The following is a 13,118-nucleotide window of genomic DNA, read 5'->3' as shown; positions in this document are numbered from 1 at the left end:
TAATTATCTAGGTAGTATCTAAAGTAAGGTGTATTTTAGTTAAAAAGCGTTTTAACGCTATTGCTTCTTTGCTTACTTGCTTAAGCGCAAGGAGCTCTGCCTTAGTAGTTAAAGTAGTAATAGTTGCTTATTAAGCTGCCTTCTAAATAATAGGTCCTCTAAAGAGCGTGATTAGGTATCTATATAATAATCGCTAAGTATTAATATTATTAGTAAATAACGCATTACTACATATTATAAGCTTATTAGGATCCCTATTCCTATATTAGATTAATTAGTATTAAGTTTAGTATAGATAGATAATCACTTAATTAACCGCATTAAAGTGTTGTTTAGATAGGTTAGTAAGGTATTAGGAGAGCTAGGAGGCTATATAGGTAATATTAGGGCGCACTATAATTAAGGTGTAAAGGATTAATCTAACGCGCTCCTAATAGTCCTTAATCTCTTTTTTAGTAGCTTCTCCTATACTCTTTTTAATATCTTTACTTAATAGTAGTGTAGTAGGGAATTTTCCTATCTCTACTAGATTGAATTTCTTTGCAATCTTGTTAATGTATTTATTATAAACAAGTGTTATTGTCCATCTCTTTCTATCCTAGATTACTCTTACCCCTAGAAACTAGCTTACAGGTCCCTTTTCTTCTATAGTATATCTTTGCTTTAGAGCTTAGATAACTTTGTAAGCTTAGCTTGCGTAGTTTTTGTGATAGAGCGATAGGATATTGTCTACATAGAATATTAACAAGATACTACAATCTCTGTTAAAGAACAGGCATAGCTCCTCTTTAGAAGCAATAAGCTTATTTTCTTAGAGTGTAGTTAAGAGCTTATTATACTATAATAATAGTAAGTCTTTTAGTCTATATAGAGCTCGTTTAAGCTTAACGCACTTCCTAGGTATTTAATATCCTTTAGGTAGCTCGCAGATAACTATAGGGTAATAATCCCTTAAGGCGTTAAGGAAAGCTCTAACAACGTTATATTAATATATCTTAAGGTTAAACTTAGCTCTAATAGCTATTATAGTCCTAAAGGTTTAAGCTGCTAGGGTAGCTGCGTAGGTTAAATAAATTAAGTTAGTAAGCTATAGATCTCCTCTTACTACTATCCTTGCTTTACACTTAATTAGGTAACTATCCTAATTAAACTTGTATGTAAACACCTATTTAAGTAGGAGTAGACGCTCTCTTTTAGCTAGCCTATTAATCTCCTCCTAGGTACTAGCTTTTAGCAGAGTATTAATTTCTTTATATGCTATATCTCTAAATTACTATCCTATTTAGTGGTTATAGAGATCCTTCTATTATTTTAGCTCTTTTTATAGAGCGTCCTAGTGCGTATTTCTTTTAGGGTTTTTATGGGATTTGCTCCCTATTACTACTACGATTATAGCGTGGATTATAGCGTTTAGTTTAGGATATACTAAAAGATTATACAAGGGATTTCTAATTAGATCTATATCTAATAGATCTATTACTATGTATATCCCTGCACTTGTAGAGCCTCCTAGTAGTTTATTAGGGTCCTGTCCCTAAGCTTGCTTACTAACATGCGTTAGTGGCAGTCCTTTAACTTATAGTTTTCTACTTCTTCTAGGAGCTCTAGGTGCTACTTGTAAGAGATCTGCAGGAGATACAGAATCTAGTTCTAATGCGGGTAGGTAGGAGCTCTGCTTACCACCCCTATAAGAGCTAGATAGGGTGCCCTTACCTATCTCCGTGCTCTTATAGAGTAACCTACTAATAGCACTCTCCCCTCTAGGCCTTTCCTAGGAGCTACCTATTGTGGCATTAAAGTAAGTTAGATTACTACTATCTTAGGTAGTAAGACCCTAATCTATAACCTGCATAGATCCTTTATCTCCTATACTAATATTTAGTTCTAGTATTAGTTTAGGAGTTTAGAGCCCTATTAGCTTAGGGGACTTTATATAGATCCTTTGTGCCAAGCTAGCTGTACTTAGTACCCACGCTAGAGGTGTCTACTTAGGGGGTTGTGAATTACTAGGCCAGCTAGCCTAATTATCTACCTCCTCTAGCTCTACCCTACCCCCTAGCTCCTATGCTAGGTTTAGTCCTCCTTGCTTACTAGACTCCTTATATTGCTCTGCCGTAATACAAAGCTAATTAAAGATATTAAGCTCTTTATATGCTTCTCCTGTATTATAGATCTTATCTTTGCTAATAATATTAACTATCTTTTAAGCCTCTAACTATTAAAGCTACTCTAGATCTTTCTCTTTATAGAAAAGATCCTTATTAAAGGTAACGTTCCGCGTTATAATAATCTAATTAAGTAAGGGGATCTATATCCTATATATGTTAGATACTCTATATCCTACTAGATATCTAATATAAGCCTAAGGGTTTACCTTAAAAACCCTCTTATAACGCCCGGCTGCTTAATCTTTATTAAGGGGGTAAGCTTAACAGCTATAGGCGTATATTCCGCTCTAATTAGGGCAGAGATTAGTAGTTGCCTCCCTTATCTACTCTAGTTGCCACCACCTAAAGTATCTAGTAAACTAATAATCTAGTACTTTGTTAGGTAATATTATATCGTGAGTATAGGACAGGCTTATATTATAGAGCCAAGTCGCTACTTTAATAATTTTAGGCCAGAGCTTTGTTAGTAGGTTAGCACTAATCCTTATTTTGATTAATTTTGTTATAATCTCCTGCCCTACTCTTTCTACTCCTCTATTAGGTTTATAGGTATATACAGGTAAGCTCTTAATTTTAATACTATTATTAGCTGCCTAGATCTAAAAACAAGATTCGCCACGCTAAGGGAGCGTTATAACGTTATTATCTTGTATAATCTTAACTATGCTAAGCTTATATTAGTTAAGTATTAAGCTCTTAAAATTTTTGAACACCCGCATAATCTTATTAAGGTTTTTGGCTTGCAGTAGATAGGTATAAAGCTTTCCTAAGTAGTCACACTTTAACACTAAGATCTATTGCTTATAAGCTATACCTATTAGCATGTTAAATAGATCCTATAATACCTAGTAGTATAGACGTAGTAATCTTTCCCTTAGTTATCTTAATATAACCTGTTAGGCATGTGTAATAGCGCAGTGCTCGTATTTGCTCCTAGGAGTTTCTTTAATCCTAACGTTTATTGCTAACTTAACTAGAGCTTTAAGCGCCTTAGGTCCTAAATAGCCTAATTATTAGTGCTAAAGCCCCCTACTATTATATCTTAGGTAAGTTATCTAGGATTGTTAGGGTTATTTAGGCACTATACTTTAGATTATTTAATAAGGGGTAGAGGGCTTATATTCTAGGAAAGTTAAGTTAAACTTGCGTAGTAACTTAGCTAATACAACGCTCTTTCCTAATAATCTAAACCGCAAGGTAGCATGTAGCCTAAGGAACTAAACTCCTGCTTTAAGTAATTAAGCTTCTAATATAATATTTATATAAAAACCTTCTACTAACACTACGTTAGTAAGCACTAAATCTTCTATTTTTAGACCTCTTAGTCTATTAAGAGCATTAGGGATTACTCTAGTCCCTCTAGCTAAGATTAGAAAAGCTTAAGTTCCTGCTTTAACTGTCTTATATTTAACTAATCTAAACCAGCTTTCTTCTAGGTAGCTTATATTATTAACTAGGTGCACTACACCCCTATTGTTAAAGATAGTGCTCTTTAATAGAGCGTAAGCTTTAAAGTCTATAGTTAAATAGATCCTATTCATTTTCTCCGCTATTAACATAGGGTTAATTAGTGCCGCCTAGATACTGCCTAGATAGGTAATCGCGCTTACCTTACTACTATAATCTTAATTAATAGGATAGGACTTAATTAGAGCTTTTCTTAACTCTTTAAATTTTTAATTCCTATTAATCTTTTTCTTAATCTCTAATTATTAAGTAGTAGTAAGCTTGTTACCTGTATTCGTCTAAGCTTTAATAATATTTTTATATTTAGGAGATTTCTATAGGTAGGATCTACTGTATAGGTATAAAGACTCCTTCTTTAGTTAATTAGAAGGTGGAGCTCCTATTGTTGCAAACACTCTAGGACCTTTAGAGCTTAATCTTATGTTGTTCTCTTAGAGAAGTAATAAATAGATCTTAGTAACCTACAGGAGGTTGTAAGTTAGCTCTCCTATTACTAACTTTTTAATAATCCTTTAAAACATAGTTTAACCCTAATCTAGTAAGATCCTAGTAGATAGAGCTTTAAGATAATCCTATACTATAAGCTATCCTTTAATATTAGGAACGTTGTATACCTTAGCTCGCGTATATAGGATTATCCACTCCTTCTACTAGTAATTAGCGTCTTATCTACTTATCTTTACCTTAGCAAGATAAGCTTTGTACTGCAATCTTGCTAGTGTTGCAGCACTTAAATTAGTTAGCACTAGGTTATTGCGGAGCACTTAGATAAGTGCTTAGAGGGTTACTCTTCCTTAATTAATAAGCTCTATATAGGCTAGGGTAAGGATCCCTTAATCTACTATATTGTTAACCTATATAAAAAGGTTCTAGATTACTAATAACTTTAATACCTAATCTAATAAGCAGGCTTAGTACTAAGCTATTTTAAGTTTGTACTACTCGCTTGTTATGTTAGATAGCGCAATATCTATTAGCATATTAGGCTTAATAGGTCTATTCTTAAAGTGGTTTTTAGCATCCTAAGCCTTAGCGTCTACCTCTGCCTAGATCCCTTTAGTTAGGGCATAGTATCTAAATTAAATGTACTAGGTAGGCTAGTTAGTTAATCTAGTAAGTAGGATATCCCCCTTTAGGATTTAGTCGCTTATAGTAGAAGAGTAATAAGTAAGCTTCTACTTAAGAAATAGTATAAAGAAAGAGTAAAGCTTGCTAGCTTAGTGTCCAAGTTAAATAATACGCTTAAATAGATAGGATAATCTTTAATAAGGTAAAGCGCGAACCAGGCTTATAACTGTAGAAATTTAGATTACTAAGGTTAGGAATAATTTAGGAGATAGATTATTAGATTATATCTACTACGATCGTACTTATATATATAGAGCTTCAGCTACCCTTACTAGAAGGTGAATGATTAGTAAACCTTCCTTACTAGAGCTCCTGCTTTTTATTAGGCACTTGGCAGTAAGCTGGCAGTTGATCAGATAGTGGGTTATACAGGGGTATTGATTAGGGTTAATTGGATCAAGATGCTCCGTGATCCGGTTGATATCCCTCCTGCAACAGATACTTACTATTATCTAAAAGTAGGATTAGCGCTATTACTAAGTATAGAGATATTTAGCGTCTTTTTAGACTATCTCTTAGCTTTTATAGTATATACTATAGAGTTTAATATAAAAGCTAAAAACTAGCTAGATTAGGTAGTTCCCTATATCTTTTTATAGAGAGAGGTATTATATAACTAATTAGTAAGTTACTTTACTTATTCCTCTAACCTCTCTTTTTTAGATAAGGTTAATATATATATATCTTTAAAAGAGGTATTACTTTAAGATTTTATAGAAGTATAAGGTACTTTAAGAGCTAGGTAAGAAGTAGGTCTTTCTAGGAGGGCGTTATTAATTAAGTCTTCCTTATCTAATTTCTTTCTCTTAGTAAATAAACTTTTAAAAGTAGCTAAACTAGATATTCTTTTTTTATATTTATCTAATATTTTTATAATTAATAAAAATAATAAATCTTTTTTTTAGGGGGTTAGTTATAAAAGGATATTAGCTTTAACTCTAATTCTTCTAGGCTTTTAGTAGTCTCTAAGTCTCTACCTTAATATAATCTAACGCGATTTTTCTAAAGGTAATCTAGCACTACCTAGTAGTCTAGAAGTCTAAGCCTATAGGCTTTAGTTACTAGAAGTTCTAATAGCTATTCTAACTATAGAGTTATAAGGTTAGACTACTACTAGAACTAAATTAGGAGCTTAAAATAATAATAAATATAATATTCTTAAATACTATTACTAGCTAGTATAATATTCTTTTTATAATAGAATAAATTAGGTAGGTAGGGTATCTAAACGTTTTCCTATATAACTTAAGGGTATATAAAAGTGCGCGTCTATATAAAAAAGGATAAAATTCCTATACCTATAGATCTTATATAAAAGGATAAGAAGAATATACCTATCCTAATATAGGTAAGCTACTCTTTATATATATTAGTAAGTTAGGCCTTTATTAGGGCTAACTTAGCATAGAATAATAGGCGTTGTAACTCTGCCTTATTGTTACAAGGCCTAATATAAGATAGATAAAGTCTAACACTACTACTAAGCGAACACGCTACACACCTATAAAACGGCGTAGAGGGCTTACCTCTCCTTTAAGATACTAAATACTATTATTAACGCTTATTATATTCTCTCTTAAGGCTAGTCTATAATAACGCTTACGTGCACTATCCTTAAAGTATAGTGCTATAGCGCGCTAGACTATAGGTAATAACTAGGACTAAATATATATAAACCTTGCCTCTTTATCCCTAATAAAGACCTTATCTAGATATAGTTTAAATTCTATAGTTATTTACTAGAAGGAGAAGTTTACCTTTATACTATTATATAGCACGCTAACTAGGAAAGGTTTATAATATAAGGTAGAGGGGGGTAGAGGTAGTAGGTTATTAAAACTAGTAGGCTTAAAGGGGGGTTAGAGTAGAATCTAATTATATATTTCCTTATTCTACTAACGTAGTATAGCTATTATAGTAGAGTCTTAAGCCTATTATTCTATTAATCTATTAACCTACTATATTAGCCTTTCTACTATATTAGGTTATACCTAATTATTCTAAATATCTAGCGTGTCTATCTCTATTACTATTATAGTATATTTAGAAGAAGATACTAAAATATTATAGACTAGCCTTAAGGGAGAATATAATAAGCGTTAATAATAGTATTTAGTATCTTAAAGGAGTAGTAAGCCCTCTACGCCTTTTTATAGGTGTGTAGCGTGTTTACTTAGTAGTAGTGTTAGACTCTGTCTATCTTGTGTTAGGCCTAGGCTTAGGTATAAGCCTAAGCCCTTCACACTTTATACCGTTTAACCTGCCTAATCTTTAGGCTAAGCCTTGTTTTCTCCTATACCCCCTATGCTATAGTACACTATTACTAGTACTATTATATATAATCCCTAAAGCTACTATTGTATAGGTTACTTTAAGTATCTAAGTAGTATTAGATACCTTAAGGCCTTCTAAACCCTAAGGATCTTGCTTAAACCTAATTAATATTAAAGATCTACGTAATAATACTACTTTAACTATAGTGGACTATAAATTATATCTACTAAGAAAGCCTTTAGGATTAAAAGAGCTACGCTTTAGATAATATTAATTATATAAATAATAACTATAAACTAGCGCCTAGAAGTAACATATTTGTTATAGTAGAGAATGATTATAACATTTAAGATACTAGGTATACTACTACTATATAGCAACGACGCTAAGATAGAGGCTCTTTATAGAGAAAGATGCGCAAAGAATCATGCCTTAACTAGGAAGCAAGCGACTATAGTCACCTAATCAAGGCCTGTCAGGCAATTATCTTAGCACCTTTCGTGAACTTTGTAAGTGCATTAACTGTAGATGTTAGTAAGCTATCTACATGCCTTTAAATCCTCTCCTTAAAGAGCTTTAACTGCGTGTGATCTAAATTGCGAGGTATAGCTTTGGGTTTAGGCCTGCTAGGGCGCGTCTTGAATAATAGGTAATAGTAGAGTATAGAGGCAGACATTAAGCTTTAATATTATAGCCTCTAGGTGAAATAGAACTAAGCCTGCGCCTTAGACCTGCCTAGATATTACTTTAAGTAATAGCAGCGTTAAAAGCTACTTTAAAGTATAACGTAACTCACAGTTGAGTCGGACACTCTGCCAAAGACCCCACCAAGCTTCACATGCCTACGTGATGCCTTAATAACAATACCAGATAGGACCCTCTAACGAACGTCAGGTATAGACTGCGCTTGTAGCTCTTAAACAAGATGCGACACTCTCCTTACGACGCGCTGCAACTATCTACAAGGCTCCTCGTGCTAGACTAAGCGATCGACGCGCTGGGAAGCCTCCACGGGGAGACTGTATACCTAACCGAAGAAACTTAACAAGAACGAAGAGGGGGTGATTGTTTAGGGTATACTTGAGCTGTCCCCACGAGGATTTTCCCCTAGGCTCGCAGCTGTGGCAGATATGGCTAATCCATTGCGCGATGAGCGCAATCTGGACTATGTTAGCGCAAACTGGCCAAGTAGTTACGTTTGTTAAGCGCCGCCCTAAGCTTAAAGTGAAGTTTAATCGCAAGTACAACTACAATAGAGCCCTTTGTGAAGACTCTAGGGCTATTCAAGCCTGGTTCAGGTTAGTAGCTAATATAAAGGAGAAGTACGGCATTCAAGATAAAGATATGTACAACTTTGCCGAGACGGGCTTCATAATGGGCCAGATATCAACAGGCGCGGTTGTTACAGCTTCAGAGCAACGAGGACGGCCAAAGTCAGTCCAGCAGGGCAACCGGGAGTGGAGAACGGTTATCCGGGCATTAACGCGATGGGTTAGGCTATTCCACCCTTTATTAACTTTAAGGGCCGGCACCACCTCTCTGCCTGGTACAAGGAGAGCCTGCCCCAGGACTGGGTTATTGCAGTCTCTGAGAACGGCTGGACAACAAATGAGCTTGGCCTGCAGTGGTTGAAGCACTTTGATGAGCAAACAAAGAGGAGGGTTGTGGGCAGCTACCGCCTGCTTGTTATCGATGGCCATGAGAGCCACGCGTCCGTTGAAATCCAGCGGTACTGTGAGGAGGCAAAGATTATTACCCTCTGTATGCCTCCGCACTCATCGCACCTGCTACAGCCGCTTGACGTTAGGTGTTTTGCGCCGCTGAAGAAGGCGTATAGCCGCCAAGCCAAGAACCTGATGCGCAACAGGTTCAACCACATCACCAACATCGAGTTCTTGCCGTGCTTCAAAGCAGCTTTTAACGCTGCTATCACTCAAAGCAATACCCAGGGAGGCTTTCGAGGCGCTGGCTTGGTTCCCTTAGCCTAGAGGCTGTGATATCTGGTCTTGACATGAAGCTGCGCACGCCGTCACCACCTCCTGTTGAAGACGCGCCCTGGCAGTCGCAGACCCCTAGTAATACCCTGGAATTTGGGTCGCAATCAACGCTCGTGAAGGCAAGGATTCAGAGGCATGTAGATAGCTCCCCAACTTCGATGGTTGAGGCCTTTGAAAAGAAGGCCAAAGGCGCAGCGGTGGTGGCGCATAAGCTTGTGTTGGCGCAAAAGGAGAACGCTGAACTTCGAGCAGCAAATAAGGCCGCCATGCAACGTAGATCGCACAAGAGGAAGCGGGTTCAGAAAGAGGGTACCCTTACAGTTGAGAAGGGCCTACGCTTAACGACTCTAAAAGAGTTTACAGCGCGTAGTGATGGAATAAAGGCATTGAAGAGGGTGCGCGCTGAATTAGGCGAACCAACGCAACGTCGCTGTGGACGCTGCGACGAGGCAGGGCACAACGGGCGAACATGCAAGCAAGAAGTAGAGTGTATTTCTAAGTAGATTGGCTTACTACAATTATCTATATTTGTCGTTGGTAGTGCTGTATTGTTGTGCGTAGTTCAGGTTTTCGTGGGGTCTTGGCGTCGTGATTGACTCGTCTAGGTGATCGACTGGCCCGTGTGGTACGTTGTAAGATGCCTTAGTGAAATTTGATAGTAACTGTGGCCCTTGCTGGATCGTTTGCATGGATCATTCTAAGTATGGATCCTCCAATACAATGTATGCATGCAAAAGTGAGTCCGTAGCCTTGGTAGTGTTGAGTGCCTGATTGGTAGCTGAAGTCCACGTGACTACCACCAGTGTTCGCGAGAATGTCTTCCCAGGAGTCATCTAACGCCTTTTCAACTGTGTATTGGCCCTGGTAAGAATCCTTGTATGGGATGGGATCGTTGATCGGTAGTTCGAATCTGTGAACGCACTGAGGGAATCGGGCGTGGGCACCGAACGCATTGATGACGTCGATGGTTTCACACGTTTGGTGTTCGCCGCGGCAAACTCTCCGCCTTTGAACCCTGCGTTCACTTTGCGTAGTCGGAAAGTTAAGATCGTAGCAATCCCACCTTCTGTCTTTTCCCGAGCAAAATCCACTGTTGAAGCGAAAGTTTGCATTGTATTGCTGGCAAATCTCGTCCAATTCAGTGAGGGTGTAGCGTTTAAGAATGTTTTTCTGATGCCATTGTTGATGTTGTAGGTGGAGTTCCGAAAATTGTTGCTGGGTAAGGTTGATAAAGACCATTTCCTGGGAGAAATCGAGTTCGCCTGATAGAGGAACGAAGTCGAAGGCCAATGAACTGACAATCATTGGCGCAAGGTAAAAAAGAAAATTGGCTAGCCGCATGATGAGATCAGAGCCTTGGGGTAATGATGAAGTGGAGATAGAAGGTGTTAGGTGAGAGCGTAAAGATGCGTAGAGGGAAATCTTTATAGTAGAGTCTTATCGTGAGAAGCTTCCTTCTAATAAAAGGAGTAGTATTTATTGTTAAGTTCTCTCGGTCTAATTTACCCTTAGGTACGTTAGGTCTTACATGTACAAGCAAGGCAATCGGCAGCTTGATACGAGAACGTGCCGTGTGCAGGGCCGTGCCTAGGGTCGCGAAGCATGCAGCACTACGTGCACGCTTAGATACGAATGTGCAAGCAAGGCAATGGCAAACGTTATTCGTCCGGGTCGCAATAAGAAAAGTGTCCTGGTTATAAGCCGTACCTTACCTAAATTAGTTAACATCCTGTAGCTAGTTAATTAGTACTGCAAGGGATACTACTTGATAGCCTATAACTAGTATTAATAGTATTAGTGTATAGTATTAGTAGATATTAGGTTATCTATACCTAGTTATATAGTGTTATAAAGTTTTTACCTATAGTAAGTAGGTAATAGCTATAACCTAATATCTTATATTAACTAAAATATATTAAAATATAGCTAATTATTATACTTTTTATTTTATAGAAATATTACTTACTTAATCTATATTACTAACTAACTTAGATAACTCTTAGGTATCCTTTAAGGCTTTATATAAGGTTATTATAGAGCCCTATACTAGTGGTATTAGTAATATACTAAGTTATAGCAAGTTAATTCTTTTCCTTTACTATAGTAATACTACTAATACTATACACTAATACTATTAATACTAGTCACGGGCCATCTAGTAGGGTAAGTGTTATTCGTCCAGGTTGCAATAAGAAAAGTGTCCTAGTTATAAGTGTAATAATAAGGCAGAATTGCTTACCTATTATTCTATGCTAAGTTAGCCCTAATAAAAGCCTAACTTATATATATATATAGAGAGCAGCTTACCTATATTAGAATAGGTATATTCTTCTTATCCTTTTATATAAGACCTATAGGTGTAGGAATCTTATCCTTTTCTATATAGATGCGCACTCCTATATACCTTTAAGTTATATAGGATACTATTTAGATACCTACCTACTTATATTATTATAATATAAGAAGAATATTATCCTAGCTAGTAATAGTATTTAAGAATATTATATTTATTAATATTTTATACTACTAATTTAGTTCTAGTAGTAGTCTAACCCTATAACTTTATAGTTAAAATAGCTATTAGAACTTCTAACAACTAAAGCCTATAGGCTTAGACTTCTAGACCTATAGGTGGTGCTTGATTACCTTTAGAAAAATCGCGTTAGATTGCGTCAAGGTAGAGACCCAGAGACTACCAAAAGCCTAGAGGAATTAGAGGCAAAGCTAATATCCTCCTACAACCAAACCCCCTAAAAAAAGAAAAGATTTGTTATTCTTATTAACTACAAAATATTAGATAAAGGCAAAGGAAGGGCATCTAGTTTAGCTGTGTTTAAAAGCCTATTTACTAATAGAAAGAAATTAGATAAGGAAGACTTAATTAACAACGCCCTCCTTAAAGGACCCGCTTCCTATCTATCTCTTAAGGTACCTTATGCTCCTAGGAAATCTTAAAGCAACACCTCCCTTAAAGATAAATATATATTAACCCTATCTAAAAAGGAGAGGTTAGAGGAATAAGTTAAGCAACTTACTAATTAGTTATACAACACCTCCCTCTATAAGGAGATATAGGGTACTACCTAACCTAGCTAGTCTTTAGCTTCTATATTAAACCCTATAGTATATACTATAAAAGCTAAGAGATAATCTAAAAAGACGCTAAATATCTCTACACTTAGTAATAGTGCTAATCCTACTTTTAGATAATAGCAAGCATCTATTTAGGATAGGCTAGAGATTAACGCTAATTACTACCCCTCTTCTAGAGCTTAGATAGCGTTAGTCTAGGGACACTACTTAGGACTAGCAAGAGAATACTTAGAGCCACGTTACCTATCTAATTCCCTAAGTCTTTAATTCTAAAAAGCTAAGGAAATAATTACCCTCCTTTAAACTTACTTTATTACTAGAAATAAGATAGCTAAGAGTTAGACTATATTTAACTGCCTATATATAACTAATATAGAGACGTTCCCTACTTTTAAGTTATAATTCTAGAGTCTTACTATTAGAGGAGAAGTACCCTAATTAGAGTAGTATTACTACCTCTAGATAAAGATTACACCTTCCCTAAGGATACTAAATCTTGCTTTCTAACAGAATTAGCATAATAATTTTAAGACTATAGTAGATTATCTTACTACTTTTAATATAGAACGCTGCCTATACCCTACCTTATCTACTCCTACCTAGACTACTCTATTATCTAGAAAAGGACTAACCCCCTTCTAACACTCTAGAAACTAGTCCTATTTAGACGCTAATTAGAAACCCTATAATAGACCTTTAACAGCTAAACCTTATATGCCCTACTTATAATAATAAGGCACTACCCCTTAAAATAATTAACCCCTATCTGCTACGCTAGCTACTCCTAGTGCTACTATAATAGGAACCCTAGTAACTTGCTATAATTATAGAAAGCCTAGGCACTTCTCTAGTAACTACCCTAAACCCCCTAGGATTTAGGCTATAGATATGGAATAGGTTGTCGAGAATTCTAAGGAAGAAGAAGCCGCTAAATTAACTAATTTAGATAGCTATTAGACAGGAAACAATAATGCCTAGGAGGATCCTCCTT

At 36.0% G+C, this 13,118-nt stretch overlaps 3 protein-coding genes across 3 annotated transcripts; 2 read left to right on the top strand and 1 right to left on the bottom strand.

The window, feature by feature from the left end:
• Positions 1-8,204: 8,204 nt before the first annotated feature.
• Positions 8,205-8,669, top strand: IAQ61_000469 (uncharacterized protein; the record flags this gene model as incomplete). The annotated part of the gene is made up of 1 exon (XM_066094687.1): positions 8,205-8,669. The coding sequence occupies one exon, from the start codon at positions 8,205-8,207 to the stop codon at positions 8,667-8,669; it is 465 nt and encodes a 154-aa protein (XP_065955540.1).
• A 379-nt stretch (positions 8,670-9,048) lies between these two features.
• Positions 9,049-9,537, top strand: IAQ61_000468 (uncharacterized protein; the record flags this gene model as incomplete). Its single annotated transcript, XM_003835607.2, has 1 exon — positions 9,049-9,537. One exon carries the CDS (start codon positions 9,049-9,051, stop codon positions 9,535-9,537), a length of 489 nt encoding a protein of 162 aa, XP_003835655.2.
• A 139-nt stretch (positions 9,538-9,676) lies between these two features.
• On the bottom strand, positions 9,677-10,375 carry IAQ61_000467 (uncharacterized protein; the record flags this gene model as incomplete). Its single annotated transcript, XM_003835606.2, has 1 exon — positions 9,677-10,375. The coding sequence occupies one exon, from the start codon at positions 10,373-10,375 to the stop codon at positions 9,677-9,679; it is 699 nt and encodes a 232-aa protein (XP_003835654.2).
• Between the last annotated feature and the right edge of the window lie 2,743 nt (positions 10,376-13,118).

Source organism: Plenodomus lingam, assembly GCF_022343315.1.
Source record: "Plenodomus lingam strain CAN1 chromosome Unknown contig_1, whole genome shotgun sequence".
NCBI classification, from domain to species: Eukaryota; Fungi; Ascomycota; class Dothideomycetes; order Pleosporales; family Leptosphaeriaceae; genus Plenodomus; species Plenodomus lingam.
This window is presented reverse-complemented; position numbering and strand designations above follow the sequence as displayed.